Here is a 24,978-nt window from a genome sequence, read left to right as displayed (position 1 = left end):
GATCATGGTTTTTGTTTGTGCTCTGTGGTGATATGTGTATACCTCTAGCTGGGTGGAATTGTACAAAAACGGTGAGGTGAATGTAGTTAGACTTATTTCTGAACTCTAGACCTAACAGCCACCTGAACGAGCCAGAATTCTGACTCGACAGCGTATTATCAAGGAACCAAATACAAACTTTACAAAACTTCAGTGGTAGGGTAGGGAAGGGATTGGGAAGAAGAGAGGGGTCGAGAAGAAAGCAGGTGTGGGAGGAGAGGACAATAGTTTTGAGTTGATTTTGGTGCCTTTTAAAAATAGTGACCCCTGACTCTGAAACCCTTCATTCTTGGACATCCTGATTTTCACCAGGGCCTTTTAAGAGTGCCAGCATGGCTTATCTGGCCAGCACTGTTGTGGAGACAGACATAGCCTACGCCTATGCAGTTTTAATGGTGACGGGTCAGGTATTTAAAGGCTACTGGTGTTATGGACAAGGCCAGACCACTCAAAACATTCTTAAGCAGACAGCCCAGACCATAACTTTGCAATTTGTTTCAGTAAGTGTACAGTGAAAATTACCCGGAGTGAGTTAGCGAGGTTGAGTACTAGATTTTAAAACAGACAAAGGTTTATTCACAAAATTACACAATAAAACACAAAGAACAAAGAACCCCCCCCAAAATTCAATCTATCCAAACTAAACTTAATTATGCTGTTCTGAATATACAAAACAGTCCCAATAAACAAACTCCCTTTAAAACCCACTATAAATGAAACACATGGTTACAGGTTGAAGTTGAAGGGCAGAAAGAGAGAGAGAGTTTCGACACAGCTCCCTGTTGAACTTCCAACCAGTTCAAGACTGAACTAAAACTGCTCAGCTCAGCTGGAGAGCTGACCATTCCCTTTTCCTTATACAGGTCAGTTCGAAAACATGACCACTTTGGTCTGAAATCTCACCTGTTTACATATAAACAAAAGGCCTCTCAAAAGACTTTTCATCTCTGTACCAAACCAGACTGTTCAGAATCCGGCCCGATTTATTACCCCTCTGAGAAAAATCAAGGACAGAGTCTCCTTGAGTTAAGGAACAGCTTTTAGAAAAAAAGGGACTAACTTTGTGACAGTGGTTTGTAACCCAGCAGAGATGTCCTGAACCAAAAGCTGCCTGAAGGAACGTTCTGGAAGTTCAGAAGGTCCTCTTCATGTCCCCCATGTGAAGCTATAGCGCTTACATGCCCACTTATCCAATATAACTGCAGAGCAGCAGTGAACCCTCGGTGATAGTTGGATTAAGAAAGTGCTGGCAAAACTGAGGACGGGCTGCATCTGTGGAGGGAGAAGTAGAGTTAACGTTTCAAGTCCAACACATTTCTTCTTTGGAATTTCCCCCCAACCTCAGCAATGAAAATCTCACTTCTCGATCTGGCACTTCCCAAGATGGGTGCATGAAGCGGGACCATTTTCCAGCTGTGGTTACCTGTCCCAAGAAACTGCCCATTGAATAAAGCAAACAGTTTAAAAGACTTACTGGGTGTAAGAAACACATATCCTCTTTTTCTCCCCCCTCTCTCTCTCTTCCCCCTTCTCTCTCTCACTCTCTGTCTCACACATACACCCCTTACTCTTGAGGATTTTATTTTATAGTTACTTCTGGGGCATGAGCGTCCTGGCTGGCCATATTTTATTGCCGACCCCAGTTGCCCTTGACAAGGTAGTGATGAGCTACCTTCTTGAATTTCTGTAGGCCACATGCTATAAGTGGCAGTGGCCAACATCCAGCCTCAATAGAGCAGGTGAAGAATAAGGAATTTCTCAGGGCCCTGTCTTAGCAGTTTGTGGGGAGCAGAGAGAGAGAGAGAGCAATAGATGCCATTCCCCAAGCAGCCATGAATAAGTTGGAGGAGCAGCTTTTGATTTTTCCCACTCTGGCTGATCCTCTAGTCAGAGTTGTGCACTGAGTTCCTGCTGTCACTGAATACAGACTTTTAATTCTTATAAAATGCAGCTAGGAAGATTGGAATAGTTATTTAAAATGGTGTATTTGCAAGACCCAAATGGCAGAGGTCTTTCATCTGTGTTGTTGTCTTAGAACTTGGTTATGAGAACTGTTACCCACTTAAGTCAGAGCTGAGGAACTTTTTTTTTTCAAGCTTCAAGCATTTCTTCAATTTGTCATTCTTTATTGTGCTTATTCATTTATGTTCATCCTTCCACTCTCAAATAACATGTGCTAAAGAGCTCAGGGCAAGCATGTTCCAGTTTAATACGTCTTTCTGGAGGGAGAAATCTTGTTGGGAGGTTATTCTGTTTGAGTGGCTGTGATTAACCAAGAGTTCAAACTTATGTTGTTCGTGCCTAACTTAGGGACATCACAACAAATAGCCATGGCAACCATATTGAAAAATTGTTCCTAGTTGTCTTTCTTTTAAACAAAATATTGTGATAGTGAGCCCAGGATAGAAATATTCTACTGTGGTTTCCAGGTACAGGAGATGCTTGCTTACACCCACCATTCACTAACTTCCCTTCCTGCAGGTTCTCTCCAGAGGTTTTGGGGATGCAGGCCAGCTCAGCATTAATCTGGTTGATCATTGAGGTGCTTGCTATCCTGCTCAGCCTCTACCTGGTCACGGTGAATACAGACCTAACTACTATTGACCTCATTGCCTTTGCTGGGTACAAGTATGTCGGGTGAGTCTGTGATGTAATTTTGATTTGGTTTGTTATTATCACGTATACCTCGTACAGTGCCAAGTTTTATGTGCAGTACAGGCAGATCATACCATTCAAAACTCGTAGGGTGATGGAGGTGAGTGCATTTGAGGGCGTCTATGTTATCACGGTTAAGTGGTTCTGCAGTCATATGTAAAATGTGACTTCTTCCCCACAGGATGATCACTGGAGTCGTGGCTGGGCTGATTTTTGGAAGAACAGGATATTACATCGCTTTGGGCTGGTGCTGCATATCAATTGTGGTATTCATGGTGGGTTTTGTTATTTAACTTTATTTCCCTGTTCACTTTATAACTAATTAACGTTTGCATTGAGAGATGATGGTATTAACGACACTGGACTAGTAATCCAGAGGCTCTAGGGACAACCTTTCAAACCTCAACCTGGCAGCTCGTGGAATTTCAATTTGATTAATAAATTCATAGTTTTTTTGAAGTTAGTTCTAGAGGTGGTTCATTTGGGAGAGGATATCTACCATCCTTACCCTGTCGTCCTGTGACGCCAAACCCACATCAGTATGATTGACCTTAATTGACCTAGCAAGCAACATAATTTAGGAGCAGTTATTATTGGACCTTGTCAGTAATGCCTACATCCAATGAAAAAATAGATTAAGAACAAGTAAGGAACATAAAATTCAAAGGACAAGTAGGCCATTTGGCATTTAAAGCTTGTTTCACTATTAAAAAGGAAAATTGCAGACCTGTTCCTGTTTCAAATTCCAAATTTGTGTACTTTGTTAACCTTGAGTCTGTTGCCTAAAATTAATCTATCTCCACCTTAAAAATATTTAATGACAATCCTGCACCCTACCCCCACAAACTTCCTTCTGAGCCGGAATGTTCCAAGATCTCTGGGAGAAAATAAAACCCCTTGTGTCTGTCCTAAAAGGGTGACCCCGACTTTAAAATGTGTTTCCTAGATCTGATTTTTAAAAAGCCCATTTCACCATGACCTACCTTGAAGTACTGACTCTTTTGTGGTTACTATTCCAGAAAGCTAACACTCTCCCAGGGATCCCTACTACCTGTGGGTTACAGAACCCCTTCTGTGAATGCTTCCTGCTATCTGACCAGTTTTTGGCAGGCAATTAATAAGGATATTGAACTGTGAAGGTCCATTCAACTGATTCTGACCATATCTGACAACACTGCCTAACCCATGGGCACTGAGGCTAACTAGTTAACTGTTGCCACCTTGGCACTGACCTTCCTGATGTGGGCAGTACAAAATAATTGGACAGTGCACATGGCATCTGTAGATCCCTGACTTTTAAATACGTTTTTCAGATTCGAACATTGAGACTGAAGATTCTGTCTGAAGCTGCAGCTGAAGGCGTTCTGGTGCGAGGCACGAGGAATCAGCTACGCATGTACCTAACTATGGCGATTGCCGCAGTGCAGCCCATATTCATGTACTGGCTGACATTTCACTTGGTCAGATAGGGAATCCTAACAACCTCTTTGATCCCTGGAAATTAAGGTTTAGGAGGTGGGGGTTTGTTACATCTCTAATCCCCCATTGCTGGGCTGAGTGGGGGAATTGTGGGAGGGAGGGGATTGGGGTGGGTGTTTTGGGAGTGAGTGCAAGACAGATATATTGCCCAAGAGATTCAGGCATGAGTTGGCTATCTCCCACGGTGACAATGGAGAGTGGAATCCAACTTAAATGGCAGGATTGTAAAACCATCTCCAAGTGGGAGAATGGCACTGGAGATGTGCCCATCAACCAGAGGGGCAGGTGGGTAGAGGGCAGGGCATAACTTTCCCCAAGAGCAAAAGAGGGACACGCAGGACGGGTCCATCTAACTGAAGTGGTTGGGGGGGGTGCTGGGTCATGGCTTCTCCCTGTGCAGATATTGAGCTGTTTCCCGCTGAGCTGCCTGTATAATCTGTAAACATCAGTCCATTGGTTGTTCTGTCCATCCTAGATAATGACTCTGATCGGAAGCACAAACTGGACATTGCTGTTGTGGGGACTTCGTATGGTCTGCATGGGAATTTTTTAAGTATCTATTTATAAATGCAAGGCAAATAAAATATCGAAAATATAAGATCTTGTGTAAGTTATTGGATTTTTATTTGCTTCTATTGAAAAAAGGAAAAATATCTGCTCCTCTTGACCAGGGATCTGTAGTATCCTAGAGTTCCACAAGACAGTTGGAGACCTACAGTGGCTTCCTATCTCCAATATGCAGCAACTTAAAAGTGTTCTCATGCTGATCCTAGAACATGTCACCTTTCAGGGCCGAATTACAGCCTATCACCCGGAACAGGAACTCTGAGGTCACCAGCCACAGCTCTGCACAGGGCTTGAATCAAAAACCGCTGGTTGCTCCAAATTTCTTGAAGGTGAACGATTAAATCTGAGCCCATCTTATCAGGCAGTATATTTGAAATCCTAACCATTGAACAAAATGTTTTCGATATTCAAAATTGTTTTTCTCTCGAGTGAAATTAGGAAACAGTTCAAAACACAAAGGGTGAAAGAAATTCAGAAATCTCTTCTGTACTGAATATTAAAACAGGCTCGTGGATAAATGTCAGGATTGATTCTTGATCTGTGCTCAGTTCATGACTTGCAATGGAGTCCTGGCCTAAGTGTGAGCAATTATGGTTTGTGTTCTTCATTTTATCACTTCTTGTCTCCTACCAAGTGCTAACACGGAAACAGGTACATTTCAACAGGGGAGTAGCTCATTCCACTCACTATTTTTCATTTAAAATTTCACTTAAATAGTGCATATCATATGACTGACCAAGGAGGAATTTACAGTCCCACTCAATCCTCAAGTCTCAACATCTACATTTTCCAACTGGTAGGGGTGTTGATATTGTGGCAGAAGTCAAAACCGACCAGTTTGAACATGTTTGCAAGCAGGTGGAACTTGAACACAAGTTTTCTGGCTCAAAGTTAGGGACACTACATACCATTCATACATCACCAGCTGATGTACATTATCATCTCTGATGTGATCCTAGGCCTGTGCAGCTAAAATAGCTCAGTTGGGAGAGCATTTGACTGAAAATCTGAGCCTTCATGATACAGTGGTATGTCCTTACCCCTGAACTGGGAGGGCTGGGTTCAAGACTCACCCTTTCCATGGTATTACAATGACATGTATAGTAATAACATCTCTGAATAGGTTGATTAGAAAATAGCTTTGACTGAAGATCTAAAGATCCCTGATTCAGTATTGGGTTTCGGCAATAATTGTGCTAACAGTCTAGTGCTAATTTGGCAATTGCCTTCAGTTAACAATGTGAGCAGTCTCAGCTCCTATAGAACCTATGGGTGCAGTGGCCATGTCCATATCTCTTAAGCCAAAAGGCCCAGGTTCAAGTAGTGTGTTGTAACATCTCTGAACAGTGATAAGATAATATCTGAAGAACACATCCTGAGCAGAATTTTGAGGGGGCTCTTGTGGCATAATGGTAGTGTCCATGTTGCGAGTTAGGGGTACTGAGTTCAGGTTCTATCGGCTCCAGAGGTGTATAATAACAGTTCCGAACAGATTGATTAGAAAAAGTGTCAAAAGTAAAAAAAAAAGTGGTTCATGAATTCCTTCCAAAGCCTATGAACTTTTAATGACTCCCGTTCCAAAACTTTAACAACCTCTTAGTTGCATAGTTATACTGAATTACTAGTCCAGAGTGTTCTACCCCAGAAAGCTTGTATGGCGAATAATACTGGCATTAATCTTATTCATACACTTCTGTCCATGTGACAGACAAGTGAAACACTTGAAACGTGTAGCCAAGGTTGCTGGAAATGGAGAGTTTGAGTTATAAAGAGAGGCTGGAACCACAGCAGTGCAGGAGTTTGAGCAGTGACGTATAGAGGTTTATAAAATAATGAGGGGTATAGATAAGGTGAATGGCAGATGTATTTTCCTTGGGGTGGGGGATTTCAAGACTAGGCAGCCTACATTTAAAGTGAGAGGAGAATGATTTTAAAAAAGACATGAGGGGCAATTCTTTTACACAGACAGCAATTCATGTATGAAATGAACTGCCAGAGGAAGTGTTGGATGCAGGTGTAATTAGTGTTTTGAAGGCATTTAGGTAAGTGCATGAATAAGAAATGTTTGGAGGGATATGGGCCAAGGGCAGGGAGGTGGGACTACGTTAGTTTGGGATTATGGTCAGTATGGACTAGTTGGACCGAAGAGTCACACGGTATGGAAACAGACTAAATGATTTGCAGGGAATGAGGGTAAACCAGGAGAAACCTTGTTGCCTTATTACATTTTATTTGCACAATTGGCTCTGAGCTTGTTAAGGCACCTGAGGCACACTGCACCTGAATAGTTTGAAATGTGAAATAATTGGCACGATCTCTTTGCAACCAACACTCTAACTCATACTTGGAAGAAAATGCAACAAAGTTAAAATACAATGTTAAATGTATAACCTAATGGAACATAGCCAGTTAAATCAGCAGTGATTCGCCAACTCCACTTGCATAATCAAGGCTGGCAGATCCTCTAATGCAAAACTGAGCACTTTGCAGGAGCAAGCAAACGAACTGATTATCCCTATATATAATCATTGCAAGATATTAAGCTTTATGAGAAAGCACCTGAAGATACCCCAATTTCTTGAAAAGTACTATTTAACTAAAATCTCTTTTACGAAGTCAATGCCAGCACTAGCTTTTGTTTTGTGCCTGGGACAATGGTTGCAAGAGTATCACCACCCCACACAATCCTGACTCCACGCCACCATCAGGGATAACGTAGACTGTCCCATCACACTCTCGCTTTGGGCTAAACTCCATCAGCTGCACATTACTGTTATGCACTCTGTCATACGGCCACAGCTGATACTTCAGACTCTTCCCTTGCTTGGCCACCAGGTAAACCTCAACAACAGTGTCCTCAGAGTAATTAGCTCCAGACACATTCTCACGTCGATAAAACAGCCCAGGAATATCAGGATCTGCTTCATGCAAGTCTTCTGATAGTTCACACTTCAATCCCAGCAATGCTCCTGTACAATGAACACAAGCAATACGTAAGCTGCTAAACAGCCACTGAGCATGAAGCAACCTGTTTGCATAAATGTTTTGTGTGTCCCCATCATGGTCAAAAAGTCCCAAAACTATATTTTGACACTTCTTGAGCTAGATACAACCAATTTCAACCATCTATCAAACTGTAAACCAACCAAACAACAATTAAGTCGATTAATCTTGGGGCCTGTATAGGTCACCTCTACACAAGAAGCTGATCATCGTTTTTAACGCAACAGGCTAGTTTTGCTAAGAAAGCTAGCAACAGGATATGGTAAAATAGTGTCTATGTTACTTTACTATTAAAGCGTAGCCTAGACCAGAGAAATGAGTTCAAATCTCACCGCAGCATCTTGAGAATTTGAATTAAATTTAGAAAACAAAAAAATACCTGGGAATTAAAACCCTAATTTGGTTCATTAATTCCTTCCATCAGCTACTGCTTTTATCAACGGCTGATCCCATTCTAGAATTTTAACAATCTCTTAGCCGCACAGTTGTGTCAAATTACTAGTCTAGAGTGTTCTATCCCAGAAAGCCAGTTTGGTGAATGATAATCCTGATGTCAATCTTTGCTCTGTCTTAATTCTAGGGTGAAATACTACATGCATGTATCTCCTAACTCAACCCTGTAGACAAGTGAAACCCCAATTAATGCCTACCATCTGCTTACATTTAATACACGATTATCACAGAGCAACTGTGGATAGGCCTTAAATGCCAAACTTGCCTGCTCACAATGCCCACAGCCAAGGAGTTATTTTAATTTTAAAACATTGCTTAAAACTCCAGGAGATCTGCTAAAGATATTAAATATCTTAATACATCCCTCGGAGTTCAATATGTGAATCTTCTATTTCAGCTTTAGTTAAAATTTCATTTGGTGTTTAACTCTCACCTGAAATCACTGCCCAGTGAGCTTTATGCCCTTTGCACAGGCAGGGCTCATGGTTGAAGTCTTCATCGTACCTTCCTATAGTTAAGGATTTGCCCCAATTAATTGTCAACCAGGTATGAGAGATTTCTTTTAGATTATCTACAGTGTGGAAACAGGCCCTCCGACCCAACAAGTTGACACTGACCCTCCGAAGAGCAACCCACCTCCCTACATTCACCCCTGACTAATGCACCTAACACTACGGGCAATTTAGCATAGGCAATTCACCTAAACTGCACATCTTTGGACTGTGGGAGGAAACCGGAGCACCTGGAGGAAACCCACGCAGACACGGGGAGAATGTGTAAACTCCATACAGACAGTTGCCCGAGGCAAGAATCGAACCTGGGTCCCTGGCGCTGTGAGACAGCAGTGCTAACCACTGAGCCACCGTGCCGCCCCTCTGATATGCTGCCAGGCTGGCTGAGGCCAACAGTGGCATATGAAGTGCTGCAACTTAGCACAGATCAATAATTTAACTTTGCGTCTTATGGCATATCTGACTTTGTACAATTGAGTTTTTATATTAAAGCATTCGGGGAGTTGACAAGTGTGGGACAGAATTATACAGGTCAGGATGGTTCTAGGATCCATCCCCAATCTGTTCCGTTCCAGCTCAAACACTATTACCATTTTTATAAATGGCCTTGATGCCTGGGTGTAGGAGAAGAAATGTCAATCAGGGTTCCTTTTATTGACCCTTGCTCACTGAACTCTAGGTTTATTAAGGTTGGAATCAGCTAGGAGTCCTAGCTCTGATCACCATCAAATCACCCCTGGGTAAGGGACAGAGGGTATATCAGCCAGAGTTCCAGCTCCTGACCACTATCCAGTAATTCCTGTGTCAGAAGAAGAGTAAATTATGCAGTGTTCCAATGCCTGTTCACTGTCCAGCCTAGGAAAGTGCACAGCTGGAGGTCACAGGTAAGGCTGGGGCTAGAAACATCAAACATGCATAATACATGTAAAATGGATATTGGGCGGGATTTGGGAGAACAGCCAGTGCCTAGAACTATTTTCAGCCCATCAGCTTCCTTAGAAATTAATGCTTCGACCAGGAGCAGGTTTCTCTTGTCCAGGTAGCCCTGCAACCTTGCACATACATCTAACCAAAGGTCACTGATTTGCAGCCTGAGCCTGTACAGGAAGTGACTATCTTGAATATCAATGTAATTAGTTGTTGTAAGGATACGGTACTAATACGGGATAACCAGCAAGGAGGTGCTGCATTATTCTGGCTTTATTAGTTCCCATTAAGCCATCATTGAGTAGTTCACCATGACAATGGAAAACTTCCTTGGCCAGTTTCACCATGTTTGCACCTGGAATCAGAAAAACAAAAATAACGTGTACAGGTATTTATTTATTGCACAACATTGCAAAACAATTTACAGACAATTAAATATTTTCAAAATTTAGTCCAGGTTGTAATACAGGAAATTTGATAGCTAACTTGAATACAGCAAGGCCCACAGCATCAATACATGATAGTTTGTTTCAGTGATAATGGCTGAGGAGTGAGCAATGTCCAGGATTATAGGTAACACTCGCGATCTCTTCATGTTATTAATGCCTTGGAGTTTTTTTTACATCTGCCAGAGACAGTAGTCAGGTCGTTGCCCTGAAGGCTCTCTGGCAGTGTAGCATTCCCTTCATTCTGCACCAATTTTGTGCTTAAAACTCTGGAACAGAACTTGAACTCACATCCTTCTGACTCAAGCAGGGGTATTATCCATTGAGCCATGGCTGACTGACCCCAAAAGTGAGAGGACCGAAACAGGCTGCAGAGAAGGGAAGAGAACACAGACCAACGGGAGGCACAAAGTCAGCAGATGTCTCACTATTGTACATTACAAGATACCTGAAAACATCTCTCCTTGAACAGTGTAACCTCTGGCCTTCGCAGAGTCCACTATCTCATTCAGACCCTGCACTTCGCACAGATTCAGCAAATGTCCAGCCATCCACAGAGCCACCAGTCCACACCTGAAGCACAAGAAAATACAAGGAGCAGTGGTGATTGAGAAAGTGATCGCGGTTTACAGGCAGGAGAAAGGTCCACAGCACAGCAATCTCACATGCAGGCATGAGATGAGTGGGCTGTCAATCTGCTTTGGGAATTTGCTGAAGGTTGAATATTGGCTAGGACACAGGGGAAAGTGGCCACACTTGGCAGATTACGGGAGGCAGCATTTATAGGTGAGGGAAAAACAGGAAAACAGCCAGTGTTCTCTTGAAAGGTCATTGAACAGAAACATTAAATCTGTTCCACCAGAGGTGATGTCTGACATTGCCAACATCTTCTATTTGTGACAGCATGCACCGATGTAGAGAAACCAGAATTAGATACTTACTGTGGACCATCCTGGATCAGCGAGGGTATGTATTTATTAATAAGGAGCCATTTCAAATCTTTACTGAAACTGGAAAAATAAGAAAATCAGAAAAAAAATTCTCAGCCATTGGAGAAGAATCCATCACTTGGTAGCAGGCTTGGGCTCTGCTGTTAAACTGCAATAGTATATAGGCTACACTGTTAACCGATAGTAACACATAGAGGATGCATTGCTTTGTCTGTAATGGCGCAGTAACTTGGCCAAGTTATTAACCTCACATCGTATAGACGGTGTTACAACCAAGTTTGGAGGGATGGAACAATATCTCTTTAGTCCCGCTTCCCCACTGGTCATGAATTTTAAATTTAACCAGGGTGGTGATGTGTCGATTCAATAGGCTTTACATTGGACTTAGCTTAGTGTTAGAAACAATTCAGCCAGCTTCTTTAGTTAACAAGTAATGTCTAGTTCATTACAAATAAAATAGTTTTGAAGACATAGATGTGAGTATCAAATGTGATTAAGACAGATCCCGTGGATTTCTCAGCAACGACCTACCACTCCCCCCACGATGCTGGTCACTAAGTCTCATTAAAATTTCAAAAGCTGTTACGACTGTTCACATTTGAAGAAATGGCTTTCAAAGTACATCAAAAACTGGTCCATCATGCACTGCCTCAATAGCTGCTCATTTTCTGGTGGCTCACCGTCTGTTCGAGGGGTGACACTCCCCTGCATTCTAACATTGTCACAGGTGGCTATGTAGATAGCTAGTTTCATTAAGCTAGTGCTGCCCTGAATTTTTTTTCCCCGAGCTCTAAAACTGGTCAATTGTACAAAGTATTACTTGTGGATTTCCATAACCTTGTTTCTGACTGTATTGAAATATTAATGTCACATAAGCTCCTGGACTTCCCTGAAACCCAACCTCCAACATGTAGCTGTACCAACAATCTCCTAGAACTTCTTCCCGAGTTCTGACCACATCTGTGCTTGACTTCTCAGAGATGTTCTCAAGAAGCCATACTAGACTTGAAACGTTAATTGTTTCTGTCTACAGATCATGGAAGCTCTACAGTGTGGAAGTAGGCTGTTCAGCCAATTGAGACCACACCAACCCTCCAAAGAGCATCCCACCCAGACCCTCCTCAATCCCAGTAACTCTGCATTTCCCATGGCTAATCCACCTGACCTACACATCTGGACACTATGGACAACTTACCATGGCCAAACCACCTAAGATGCACATCTCTGGACTGTGGGAGGTGACTGGAACCACCCGGCGGAAACCCATGGAGACATAGCCAGAACATGCAAACTCCACACAGACCTGAGGCCAGAATCAAATCCGAGTCCCTGGTGCTGTGAGGCAGTACTGTGCTAACCACTGAGTCACTCATATGCTGCCAGAACTGCTGGCTTTCTCACAGCACTTCCTGTGTTTGTTTCGAATTTTCAGCATCTGCAGTATTTTGCTTTTACTTAAAATAACCATGACCAACTTGGCTCGTTTTTTCTAGGATTACATACCTGTCGAGTCTGTTCTGGAACAGCATCTTAACCTCCTCCCGCTCTCCAGCTACTGGTAATCGGTCTTGAGCAAGAATCTGATATAATTTCTTTCCGGATGGTTCAGAAGGAGGGGGCAGCAAGGATGGAGGGAGGGGAGGAGGAGGAGGAGGAGGAGGAGGAGAAGAGACTGACAAATATTTTGCACCATCAGATGTGTCACTAATGAGATTTTGCTCTGTTTCTTTTGCCATTTCAAGGTGAAGAAGGTTGGACATGGCGGAAGCTCGTTTCTGACAGTCCACTATTTAATTTTCAGCTTTGACTTGATAAATTGGAGCATCTGTTTTCACAAGTTGTCTCAGTGATCAGTACATCAAGAGTCAGAGACACTCATGATATTTGCCTTGGGAAAAAAAAATCAGTATTCACTTATCATTCCAGAAAATATTAGTCTTGCATATTTAATGGGGGAGCTATGGTAGGGACAGAGGTGGGGTGAGTAATGGAGGATTTGGGAAAAGCACAGTCGGGAGCAAAGAAGATGTGTTGAGGGAAAACGTGGAGGATGGACACAGAATAACTGTGCGTAACAGTCAGCTATTTAAGAAAATCTATGTAAGCTCCATCAGGAAATCACAGACCAGTTACTATCTGCTGTCAATAGTTTGTTTGAGCCCACAAATTCAAAATGACTGAGCATCAGAGAGAGCCAGCACAGATTTGTAAAGAGTTGGGTAGCAGGGAATGGTGCTAGTTGTGGCAAGGACATGGAAGAGTGTGTACAGAGTGTTTGGGGTCTGAGTCAGTTGAGGTAGGACCTGTATGGGATATGGGGTAGTTTGGCAATGAAGTAATGAGGGAATGGGATGGTTGGGTGGAGAAATAGTAGTTAGGCAAGGGTGGGATGAGAAAATGAGATGATTGAGGAATGGGGTAGTTTGCGGAGGTGTTAGGGATGGGGTAAGGTGATAGGGATGTTTGGGGTTGTATAACTGGGTAGAGTGGAGTGGTTGGGGTATTGTGATGAGATGGTGTAGTTGGGGGTAAGGTGAGGTTTTTGGTGTGGGATTGGTTTTGTGCAGTTTGAGGAGGAGGAAATTGACGGATGGGACAGTTGGGTAAGATGGTTTTTGGGGTGGAATTGGAGTTGGGTGGCTAGGAAGAGGTAGGGTGTTTGGAGATGAGGTAATTGAGAGATGGGGTAGTTGGGATCAAAAAATTTTGGGGGATTGGAGTTTGGAAGAGGGGTGGCACTGTTGGACTGGGTAGGGGGAGTTGGAGTGATTTGGGGTTGTATGGGTAGAGGTTGGGATGAGGTACTTGAAGAATGGGGTAGTTGGGGCGAGATGGATTTTGACAATTGGAGGTGCAGAGAGGGGTTGGTTGGTAGTGAATTGGGGTACTTTTTGAAAGGATTGGGATGAGGTAATTGAGGGATGGAGTAGTTGGGGGGGGTGAGATGATTGGGGCGAGAGGTTGGGATAAGACAACATAATAATGGGGTAGTTGTGGCAAGATGATTTTTGGCGATTGAAGTTGGGGAGAGGGTTGAGGTAGTTGGGCTGGGGGGGTAGTTGGAGTGAGTTGTGGTAGTTTGGGCAGGGGTTGGGATGAGTTAACTGAGCAATGGAGTAGTTGGGGTGACATGGTTTTAGCAATTGGAGTGGGTTGTAGTAGTTTGGGGAGGGGTTGGGATAAGATAGTTGAGGGATGGGGTAGTTTGGGTGAAATGGTTTTTGGGGATTGGAGTTGGGGAGAGGGTTGAGGTGGTTGGAGTGGGTAGGGGTAGTTTGGGTAAGGGTTGGGATGAGGTAATGGAGGGGTGGAGTAGTTACAGTGAGATTTTTTTGGGATGGTGGTTGAGGTGAGAGTATTGACAGGAGATAGGGAGAGGGTTGAGGTGGTTTGGGGAGGTAGTTGAGGGATAGAATAGTTGGGGAGTGATTGCGTGGGTTGGGGGAATGGGTGGGGTATTTTCGGGGAGTAATTATAGAGGGTGAGGTGGATGTTCTAAGGGCGGGGGGAGGAGGATGGGGAATCTCTGACCATCTGGAACATTCCATCCCTCAATTCCCCCCTCTCGTGATTGGCCACAATGGATCGGCCCACGTCTGATTGACACTTGTCCGGTCCAATCAGTTCGCTCCGAGCGTGTCCGTGCCGTTGAATGGGTCCTTGGGGTTAGGGATTCAATGGTTCCCTGTCTATCTCCCCCTCCCCCTCCACCATCCGGGTCCTGGGAGTCTCCCGCCTTCGCCTGATTGATGGAACTTCGGACCAATAGGCGAGCGCTTCGCGCCACGGCTGGCCAATGGGAATTGGCCGCGGGGGCGAATGGGCGTGACATCCGGCGGTGCGCGCGCCCTGCTCGCGGTTAGAGCCCGCGACCGTCCGCCGCCATCGTTTAGCCGTTGTGGCGAGTGGCAGCCCGCTGACTGACCCAGCATTCCCGGCCGGGGGGTGGGCTCGCACCGGACCGTATCACATCACATCGCGCCGCGCCGCACGGCCCGGCCCGCTCTTGAAAGCCACGATCTCACCAGGTTCGTACGGAGCAGCCTGGGGAGTTAGGGCGCTGAAAGATCCGCCGACGGGCGGTAGCTTCCGGTTCACGGTCGGTGGAAGAGAAGGCAAATAGAGGAGGGGCAAAGGGGGAGAGAGGAGGGGCACATGGAGAGGCAAATGGAGAGGGGAAGGGGGGCACATGGCGAAGGGGGCAAATGGAGGGGCACATGGCGAGGGGGAGGGGGGCACATGGCGTGGGGGAGGGGGGCACATGGAGTGGGGGAGGGGGGCACATGGCGTGGGGGAGGGGCACAGGCACATGGAGTGGGGGAGGGGCACAGGCACATGGAGTGGGGGAGGGGCACAGGCACATGGAGTGGGGGAGGGGCACAGGCACATGGAGTGGGGGAGGGGCGCAGGCACATGGAGAGGAGGGGGGGATAGGCACATGGAGAGGAGGGGGGGATAGGCACATGGAGAGGAGGGGGGGATAGGCACATGGAGAGGAGGGGGGGATAGGCACATGGAGAGGAGGGGGGGGAGAGGCACATGGAGAGGAGGGGGGGAGAGGCACATGGAGAGGAGGGGGGGAGAGGCACATGGAGAGGAGGGGGGTATAGGCACATGGAGAGGAGGGGTGGTAGGCACATGGAGAGGAGGGGGGTATAGGCACATGGAGAGGAGGGGTGGTAGGCACATGGAGAGGAGGGGGGTGGTAGGCACATGGAGAGGAGGGGGGTGGTAGGCACATGGAGAGGAGGGGGGTGGTAGGCACATGGAGAGGAGGGGGGTGGTAGGCACATGGAGAGGAGGGGGGTGGTAGGCACATGGAGAGGAGGGGGGTGGTAGGCACATGGAGAGGTACATGGAGAGAGGGGGGAGGAAGTTGAGTAAAGAGAGCAGGATGTTAAAAACAAAAAAGGAGGGATAAATGGGCAAAGAGGTTAACTCAAGTGGGTGTGTGGGTATCTAAGGATACAGGTTATACCATTTGAGACAGATGAGAAATTTCTTCACCCAGAGCTTGGTGATCCTGTGGAATTGTCTGTTAAAGAAAACAATTGAGGCCAAAACATTGTATGGTGTAAAAACAATGGGTTGGGTATAGCATTTGGGGCTAAAGGGTTCAAAAGATATGGGAGAAAAGCAGGGACTGGCTGTTGAGTTGGATGATCAGAGAGAGCTGAAAATGTGTTGCTGGAAAAGCGCAGCAGGTCAGGCAGCATCCAAGGAGCAGGAGAATTGATGTTTCGGGCATGAGCCCTTCTTCAGGAAGAGAGAGAGGGTGAGGAAAGGACTGCCATTTTTCTTGGAGAGAGGGTGGAGGGGTTGCTCCTCTGTTTATTGGAGGCAGAATGTGGGTGAAGAGATTGCGGAGTTACCTTTTCTAGGGAAGGAGGAAAAGGAAGGGGAATAAGCTCTCTTAGCTCGGGGATGTAGGAGGTGTGCTCGAGATGCCCTAGCTTTAGGGGAGTTTTGCAACATAGCCACAGTGCTTACATTTCTACCATTTATAGGTGTACCTTGTGCTGCAGTTCTTTGAAGCTGGGAGCAGTGTTAGCGATGCATTGAGTAATATTTTGTCGGCTCTGATTCTATATAGTAACCACATGACATGCTGAGCAGTATTTCCTCTAAGCCCCACGTGTGTGAGTACACTAATGTTCTGTGCCCAGTGATTGGTGTCGGTATGTTGATGGTGACATTGACTTACAATTTTAGAAGTGCACAAGTTTTGGAGGTGCATGCAGCCATTAAGAAAATTAGGGAATGTGGTGCTGAGCCACTTAAGGGTATTCAGTCAGAGCGACTTAGTTGGTATACGAGTCTGTTAGTGGTAGAGTCCCTTTCCTAAAGAGCGACAGTTAACAGGTTAAATTTAACTGATCATCCTTGAAACAGGATCATAAAACGTTTCAGATTTATTGAATGTCACAGCTTGCCATAGTTGATTTTGAGTTCATGATCTCTGATTTGTGTTGAGCACTATGACATTTTCCCTAATTACATTAGTGACAGCTATGAAACTTGACTTTCATTCGTGTTTGTTTCTGTCCTCAGTTTTGAATTCTAGTTAGTCCGAGGGTTGAGCCATGTCTGTTCAAGAGGCCCGTCCAAACCACACTATCTACATCAACAATCTGAATGAGAAGATCAAGAAAGATGGCAAGTATTCAGGAGTGGTTCTGGGTCAGCAATGTGTTGGTGTGAGGCAATAAATGCTGGTCCAGTCAACAATGTGTATTTACCATAAATGAATTTTAACATCTATTCCTTATCCCTCACGTTTGTTTAGATTCTTGAAGCAGATTTCCATCAACTATTCCTGTGGTGGCAAATTCTGACAATTCACAACTTAAATTTTTCCCCAACCCGTCTTTTTAATTATTAATAAGTAGCATACGTGATCACTTGTTTTGGAGTGCTCAATGATTGTATACAATGTCTTGTTATAGAGTCCTGCCCGTCTGTGGCACAGATATCGACCCTTTGGCCCAACTCTTCCATGCTGACCAAGTTTTCCAAACTAAACTAGTCCCATTTGCCCATATTCCTTGCAACCTTTCTTATTCATGTACCAGTCCTCTGGCAGTTCAATCCATGTACAAACTACCCTCTGTGGAAAAAGTTACCCCTCAGATCTCTTTTAAATCTGACTGTTGTCCATTTTGTTGAATTTCTTTCAAATGATAAAGATTATAAATGTTAAAAATGCCATCTCCCAAACTTTCCCTTCAGTTTCGTAGAGAAAAGAGCTCCAGTCTGATCAATCTTTCCTAAAGCAAACATATCAATTACAGCGGATAGGCCACTCAGCTCTTCCAATCTGTTCTACATTTCAGTAAGATCATAGGTGATCTGATAACTCCACTTTGCTGACTCATAATATTCTGTCTCCAGACATGGTCTCCCCAATGCCTTGTATAACTGAAGTATAACCTCCTATGTTTTGTAATTATAAGTAAATCTTATTTGAACTCTGTGGTGTTCTTGTTATAAGTTGACTGGGCTGTGCACAATATGACATCGCGAGTGTGCCACTACTTTCCTTCAAGCACATTTACTAAACATTCATGAACTTGAATTGTGGTTTCAAGTTCATGTTCAGGTCTGGCTGCAATTATACTTATGGCTAGGTTAAAACTGAAGTTGATTGTCTTATTTCTTTTTCTAGAGTTGAAGAAATCGCTATATGCCATATTTTCACAGTTTGGTCAGATTCTGGATATCCTTGTCTCCAGGAATTTGAAAATGCGAGGCCAGGCCTTTGTGATCTTCAAAGAAGTCAGCAGTGCTACAAATGCGCTGAGATCCATGCAGGGTTTTCCCTTCTATGACAAACCAATGGTGAGCACTATAGAGTTCTTTGTCCTACAGTCTGTACTATAACATGACATTAGCATTTGTGCTTCTTGACTGATCTGTGTTCCACTGCAGTTAGGCTATGACTGATTTGAGCATGATGAACTTGTAGTCCAGAAATGGGCTATTTAGTCCTACAGTTCAGGCTATATGTTGTTTCATGAGAGTCTACTAGTCAGGAAAAATAATTACACTCCAGGCAGGGCAGTTCCCATTTTGCTCATTTGTGTATCTATTCATGAGGGCAAATTCAGGAGTACCAAATCTCAAACCATCACAGCGAGATATGTTGCAGGTGAAAAGGGTGATTAGTTGTCTTGTCCCTATAGTAAAAGTTGTTGTGTTAGGCATGAAATTTGGCTGCCTGGTACTTGTGTTGATGGGTTTCTCTGTTCCGCAGTATTCAAATTCTGTACAGCTGGAAAACTCTAGTCTGTTGTGTGAAGGAATTCTTTTTGGCTGAAAAGCAGCTGAAAAGTCTCTCTCTCTGCAACTGTAGAGGCCTGTCAAATCGAATGTGCTGTATATTAGTTTTTATGTTTTCTACGCTCTCTCATGGAGTAACCCTTGTGGAAATAACACATGAAGTTTCAGTGGTGTAATATAGTTTCCCCTTGTCCACAGCGGATTCAATATGCAAAGACTGATTCCGATATTATTGCCAAGATGAAGGGCACCTATGTGGAACGTGACCGGAAGAAGGAGAAGAGGAAAGTAAAGGCACCCGAGCCTTCTGGTAACAAGAAAGCTTCAGCACCCCCGACAGCTAACGCAGTTCCCCCTCCTGTCTCAGTATGTATGATTTGTCTCAGTATTTATGATTTGTCTCTGGACTGCTTTTGTAGAAGGAGAGGACTGCAGATGCTGGAGATGAGTCAAGAAGCGCGGTGCTGGAAAAGCACAGCCAGTCAGGAAGTGTCCAAGAAGCAGGAGAGTCGGCATTTTGAGCTTATGCTCGAAACGTTGACTCTCCTGCTCCTTGGATGCTGCCTGACTGGCTGTGCTTTTCCAGCACCACACTTTTTGACTGCTTTTGTAGAGAATTATATCTGTGTGCAAATTGAATGGAAATGAAGTAATCTTTCCTTAATCAGGGAAGGGGGATAGAACATATTTGGTGAGTTCTGTGATCTTTCTCAATCTGCAGTCCTACTAGTTTAATTTGAGGTGTTTTCATTTACTGTTGCGCTCAACCAACTAACTGAGGGCATCCAGGTCAACTGGTATTTGATGTCCTGTCTACTTCCTGTTCTCTCACACTTTCCAAATGAATTTTACTTGAGCCAACTGATATGTTGAAAATTGGTTATGTGGGACATTCCCTACTAGATTTTTGGGCTTCACTTGTCTTTCTATGACAACATTCTGTTTAATCCTTCCAATTAAATAAATCTGTCTTACTGTTAACTTTTTTTTTTGGGATTGGTTTTTCCCATCTGTACAAGAGAAGCCAAAGTTAATCCAAACATTAGTTTGGCAGATTTTCATTTGGCCCTGCTTTCCTTTTTACTGTTGTGGTTCCTCCCATCCCCTGGGTCAGTAGCTGGCGACAGAAATTTGTGGTTGGGAGAATGAAGGAGAGAAGTGAGAGATAGTTTCAGTGTTTAAAAAGAATGCATCTTAGCTTAATCAGTGACTATCTTCAGTCCCATGGAATCCCTACTGTTTGACCCCAAATATTGTAAAACTCCACTTTACACTCCATTTTTCACTCTACTTTTGACTCCTTTGCTGTTGAGATTTGCATTAAACACATTTTCAAGATTTAACAATCTTACTGAAACATAGACCCTGAGGGGATTTGGTAGGTTTGATTCTGAAAAGCTGTTTCTCCTTGTGAACAGACTGGATCTAGGCAATATAGTTTACTTTTGTGTCTCACTTAAGACAGCAAGGTGATGTTTGCTAAGATTTAATTCACTCTATTTTGACTTTTGTGAGAATTCTCTGCAACACGCTGAGTGTCAACAGACACAGCCTAAAACAATTGCAGTTGGTTCTTGACCATTGTGTTGCTTTATGGAACCAGTCAATGAATTCATTGTATGTTTATTTGGTGTTTGTTTGTCCTAGGGCATGCCCATGATGAGCCAAGCCCCGCGGATGATGCCAATGCCAGGACAGCCTCACTACATGCCTCCACCAGGGATGATGCCACCACCTGGCATGGCCCCTGGACAGATGCCACCAGGTTCCATCCCTCCTGGCCAGATGATGGCTGGACAAATGCCACCACCAGCTCAGACAGTAAGTATTTGGTTGATAGGGTAGGCGAAATGATGTTAGAACTGTTGTTGTACTCCTCCCTCTAGTAATTGTAATCAACTGGATGAAACCTTGCTAGCTTCTCCTGAATACTCAAGAAAAGTGATTGGTTCACGGGTACCCTTGTTGCCCAAGAAACTCTGTCCTCTATCGGATTTGTAATTGGTGAGTTAGGTGAAATGATTGGGCTGTGGTTTATTGTTGCTACCAGTATATCTCAGCAATTCAGTGGCTAGCAGCTGCTGAACTGAATCAGGGTGTAGCTTTCAGAGCACAACAATTAGGAACCTAGGGAGAGGAACTAGGCCATCTGTCCCTCAAGCCTGTTCCACCATTCAGTTAGATCATGGCTAATCCATCTCAATGTCAACTTCCTGCATTCTCCCCATATCCCTTGATGCTTTTAATATGTAGTGTATGAATCACTGTGTATTGGGTATAGAGAGAATTGCCTATGGTGCCTTTCTCTGGGACCAAGTGATATGTATATGTGCTGCTGGTAATTGAGTGACACAAGAGGTTGGTAGGTGTTTCTGATGTGGCTGTGTGATTATTGCAATGGCTTTTATGCCACACTCTTTAACTGCCATCTCTCTGGTTTCCAGGTGCCTGAGAATCCACCCAATCACATCCTTTTCTTAACCAACCTGCCTGAGGAGACCAATGAGCTGATGCTATCCATGCTTTTCAACCAGTAAGTATGGAGGAGTGGGAATCTTGACTCTTGGAATGGGGAGTTGATACTGAGTAAAGATGCTGCTCGGGGCTGGAGTAATTAACAATCATGTCAAGCAATAACCATCTTCCCATGAAAGACAATCTAATCAACATCCCTTGACATTCATTGGTATTCCATCACCGAATCCCTGGTTATCCACATCCTAACGGTTACCATTGACCAGAAACTCAACTGGACACAACATTTAAACGTACTGCTGCAAGTGCAGTTCAAAGGCTAGGAATCCTACTTCCTGATTCCCAAAACCTGTCAACCATGTACAAGTTAGAAGTGTGAAGGAATACTCCTCACTTGCCCAGATGATTTTAGCTCAAACGGCATTCGAAGCTTGATACAGCTGAGGACTGAACTTGACTAAAGCATTTGATAAATTTCAAAATGGTAGACTAGTGAAGTTAGATCACATGGGATTCAGGGTGAGCTAGCCAATTGGATACAAAATTGGTTTTACGGCAGGAGACAGAGGGTAGTGATGACGGGTTTTTTTTAAAACTAGAGGCCTGTGACCAGCAGTGTTCCACAATGATTGGTATTTGTGTCCACTTTTACTTGTCATTTTTAAAAAATGATTTGGATGAGAAATTTTTGGATAAAATTTTGGATGAGTTTGGAAGGTGCTGTTTTAAGGATCTTCAGTGAATTTCGGCAGTGCATCGTGTAGATATTAGACACTGCTCTAACTGACTGATAGTGGTGGTGGGAGTGGATGCTTGTCAACATGGTGCCAATCAAGTATTTAGATAAAATCTCAGATGACCTTTCTCACTGTCCACTATACCACTAATTTTGGTGTCATCAACAAACATACTAACCAAGATTACAAAGTGATCTTGATCAGTTGGACCAACTGGCTGAAATGTGGCAGATGGAGCTTAATTTTGATAAATGTGAGATGTTACATTTTAGTGAAACAAACAAATGCAGGACTTTTACAAATAATGATAGGGCCCTAGGTAGTTATGTAGAAGGGAGGTGTAGGGGGTTGGGTGCATAATTCTTTGAAATTTGAGTCACCTGTAGATAGGGTGATTTAAGATTGTTTAGTATGTTTGACTTCATTGCTCAGACCTTTGGAGTATAGGAGTTGGGGCATCATGTTGAGGGTTTAAAGGATGTTGGTGAGGCCTTTCCTGGTGTGTCCAGTTCTAGTCATCCTGAACAGGAAGGATGATATTAAATTGGAGTGTGTTTAGAAAAGATTTACCAGGATGTTGCTGAGATTGTAGGTTGAGTGATAAAAATGGGTTGGATAGGCTGGGATATTTTCACTGGAGCGTAGGAGGTTGAGGACCTTGGAGGTTTATAAAATAACGAGGGGCATGGGTAAAGTGAATGGCAAAGATCTTTTCCCAAATGTTGGGAATGTTTATTGGGATACCATCACCTGCAAGTTCCCCTCCAAGCCTCTCACCATCCTGGTTTGGCAATATATCACTGCCGTTGTGCTAAAGCATTCTTCTTACACCCTCCCACCCCCACCACCTACCCCAAAACAATGGTGATCCCTCTGCAGCAGTTCAAGGAGGCAGCTGCCACCACCTCAGAAGAATTGGGGTTCCGCAATAAAAGCGTGAATAAATAATTTTATAGAATTATTTCAACTTTTTGTTCTCCATACTGTGTGGTCTGGTTAGGGAGTATATTCTGTGAAGCTCTCATTTCCTGAGTGAGCTGTGGATTTATCCCACAGCCATTGGTTTGTTGGGAAGGGTGATGAGTTTCACTGTAAGCTCTCTGGTTTCTGGGAACAGTTGCATGTTGCTCAAACCTGGAGAAATAGGGTTAACGGTCAACCTTCCAAAAAACAGCGTAAACCTTTTTGGGTGGGGGCATTAATATATTGGTTAAGAACCACTCCGTCTCATGTACAGTGTATAACCCTTTTTAAGTTCATGGGATGTGGCTGTCATTGACAAGAGTGCCACCTATCTCTAATTTACCTTGAAGGTGATGAACCACTGCCTTGAACTGCTGCAGTGCACGTCATTGAGATACTTCACAATGATGTTAGGGAGGGAGTTCCAGTATTGTGCCAGTGTGGGAGTGCCAATATAGTTTCAGATCAGGGTGGTATGTGGTTTGGGGGGCACTTGAGTGCTGTTTCTACATATTGCTGCCTTTGTCCTTCTAGATGGCAGAGGCCACTGGTTTGGAAGATGCTGTTGAAGGAGCCTTAGTGAATTTAATACCTGTGACAAGCACTTATCACAAGTTGGTCGGGAAGGTACACTCTTTAAGTTGTAAGTTTGCTCGCTGAGCTGGCAGGTTTGTTTTCAGACATTTCATCACCATGCTAGCTAACATCAGTGAGCTTCCAGTGAATTGCTGGTGTTCTGTCTGTTTTAGGGCCTTAAGACCCCTATACCAACAACCAGCAAAATGAATGTCATTTACAAAATACCCTGTAAGAACTGTAACAAACACTACAGCAGACAGGCAGTCAGAAAACTAGCCACCAGGATACACAAACACCAACTAGCCACCAAACGTCATGACCCACTATCATTAATATCCTTACATTCAGACGAGGGAGAATACTGCTTCGACTGGGACGACACCCAGCCTAGGATAGGCTGAACAGAGGTTTGCATGGGAATTCCTCGAGGCCTGGCATTCAAACTGGAACTCCCATCAATAAGCACATCGATTTGGACCCTATTTACCAACCTCCTGAGAAAAGGAACCGGAAATGATATCACCCATTTTAAAATACTAAGACGCACAAATAGAAGGTGGGCAGAACATCAGTGCTTCACCAGAAGCTCACTGATGTTACCTAGCATGGTGATGAAATGTCTGAGAACAAACCTGCCAGCTTGGTGAACAAACTTCCAACCTGAGCTACAAATCTCAAAAATCGCAGGTACACTCTGCTTCAAACCCCCCCAACCATGTGCTGATCAGACTTTCTCTGTATTTCCTCAGATTCCCTGGATTTAAGGAAGTCCGTCTGGTACCTGGTCGTCATGACATTGCCTTTGTGGAATTTGATAATGAGGTCCAGGCTGGGGCAGCACGTGATGCGCTTCAGGGATTCAAGATCACACAGTCGAATGCAATGAAAATCTCCTTTGCAAAGAAATGAGGGGTCAGGATGATTGAACTGGTTATTTCTGGCTTTATTTTCAAAAGCTGTTTTGTTTTTTTTAAGATTGTGGGTAATTGGCCTGTATTAGATTTTTAAAGTTCTGATGCTTCAGGTAAGTGTTAAGTGAGCAGACTCGTTGGCTTTGCCCTGCCCATTGGATCACTGTTCATGCCCAGGTGATGGATTCTCCCCCTTGTCCTATTCCTGGGTCCATCAAATTAAAATAATTAATTTGCCCTTTTTTAATAATGTCTGAAAGCAAATTATAGCCTCCTCCTAACTAGAGAAAAATGAATTCTAAATCTCCACTTATGTTATTACTTGGCATTTGGCTGGCCCTGTTTGGCTTCATTTTTGCGTGAATGTGTCTGACAGGCTGAGGCAAGCAACAGTTTGGTTTAATCACATGGTGTAAGAAAGCTCTTCACCCAGAGTCTCCGTGACATTGCACCTGGAGCTTTCAAACTTTACTGAAACAACACAAATAAATTTTTTTATATAA

The 24,978-nt window shown here is 43.9% G+C and overlaps 3 protein-coding genes across 5 annotated transcripts in view; 2 read left to right on the top strand and 1 right to left on the bottom strand.

The window, feature by feature from the left end:
• The window catches only part of yif1b (Yip1 interacting factor homolog B (S. cerevisiae)), a 13,411-nt gene extending 8,640 nt beyond the window's left edge, over positions 1-4,771 (top strand). For both annotated transcript variants that reach the window (XM_072549339.1, XM_072549338.1), the window contains exons 6-8: positions 2,521-2,676; positions 2,876-2,969; positions 4,008-4,771. In XM_072549339.1, the coding sequence (XP_072405440.1) occupies positions 2,521-2,676; positions 2,876-2,969; positions 4,008-4,163 (406 nt within the window). In that variant the 3' untranslated portion in view covers positions 4,164-4,771. The remainder of the gene's footprint in view (positions 1-2,520; positions 2,677-2,875; positions 2,970-4,007) is intronic.
• Positions 593-15,141, bottom strand: actmap (actin maturation protease). 2 transcript variants are annotated; one of them, XM_072549336.1, is made up of 7 exons: positions 15,057-15,141; positions 12,535-12,919; positions 11,023-11,091; positions 10,530-10,654; positions 9,861-9,990; positions 8,630-8,700; positions 593-7,709 (listed from the first exon to the last, which is right to left on the bottom strand). In XM_072549336.1, exons 2-7 carry the CDS (start codon positions 12,789-12,791, stop codon positions 7,369-7,371), a joined length of 993 nt encoding a protein of 330 aa, XP_072405437.1. In that variant the 5' UTR covers positions 12,792-12,919; positions 15,057-15,141; the 3' UTR covers positions 593-7,368. The 2 variants fall into 2 exon arrangements, with proteins under 2 accessions (XP_072405437.1, XP_072405438.1); XM_072549337.1 differs by having other exon boundaries at positions 14,957-15,104.
• Positions 14,901-24,978, top strand: snrpa (small nuclear ribonucleoprotein polypeptide A). The gene is made up of 7 exons (XM_072549340.1): positions 14,901-15,059; positions 17,083-17,187; positions 18,197-18,369; positions 19,009-19,176; positions 20,458-20,631; positions 21,255-21,343; positions 24,314-24,978. The coding sequence occupies exons 2-7, from the start codon at positions 17,115-17,117 to the stop codon at positions 24,471-24,473; spliced, it is 837 nt and encodes a 278-aa protein (XP_072405441.1). The 5' UTR covers positions 14,901-15,059; positions 17,083-17,114; the 3' UTR covers positions 24,474-24,978.

The sequence above is a fragment of the Chiloscyllium punctatum genome, chromosome 29, assembly GCF_047496795.1.
Source record: "Chiloscyllium punctatum isolate Juve2018m chromosome 29, sChiPun1.3, whole genome shotgun sequence".
NCBI classification, from domain to species: Eukaryota; Metazoa; Chordata; class Chondrichthyes; order Orectolobiformes; family Hemiscylliidae; genus Chiloscyllium; species Chiloscyllium punctatum.
This window is presented reverse-complemented; position numbering and strand designations above follow the sequence as displayed.

What these genes read in the sequence shown, in the direction of transcription:
- actmap (XM_072549336.1), bottom strand. Translation starts at nt 12,791, where the DNA reads ATGTCCAACCTTCTTCACCTTGAAATGGCAAAAGAAACAGAGCAAAAT. An exon ending in CTGATCCAGGATGGTCCACA is followed by an intron (nt 10,655 to 11,022) that starts GTAAGTATCTAA and finishes CTTGTGCTTCAG; the next exon opens with GTGTGGACTGGTGGCTCTGT. An exon ending in TCACTGGGCAGTGATTTCAG is followed by an intron (nt 7,710 to 8,629) that starts GTGAGAGTTAAA and finishes TTCATTGTACAG; the next exon opens with GAGCATTGCTGGGATTGAAG.
- snrpa (XM_072549340.1), top strand. Translation starts at nt 17,115, where the DNA reads ATGTCTGTTCAAGAGGCCCGTCCAAACCACACTATCTACATCAACAAT. An exon ending in CAGTTCCCCCTCCTGTCTCA is followed by an intron (nt 19,177 to 20,457) that starts GTATGTATGATT and finishes TGTTTGTCCTAG; the next exon opens with GGCATGCCCATGATGAGCCA. An exon ending in TGCCACCACCAGCTCAGACA is followed by an intron (nt 20,632 to 21,254) that starts GTAAGTATTTGG and finishes TCTGGTTTCCAG; the next exon opens with GTGCCTGAGAATCCACCCAA.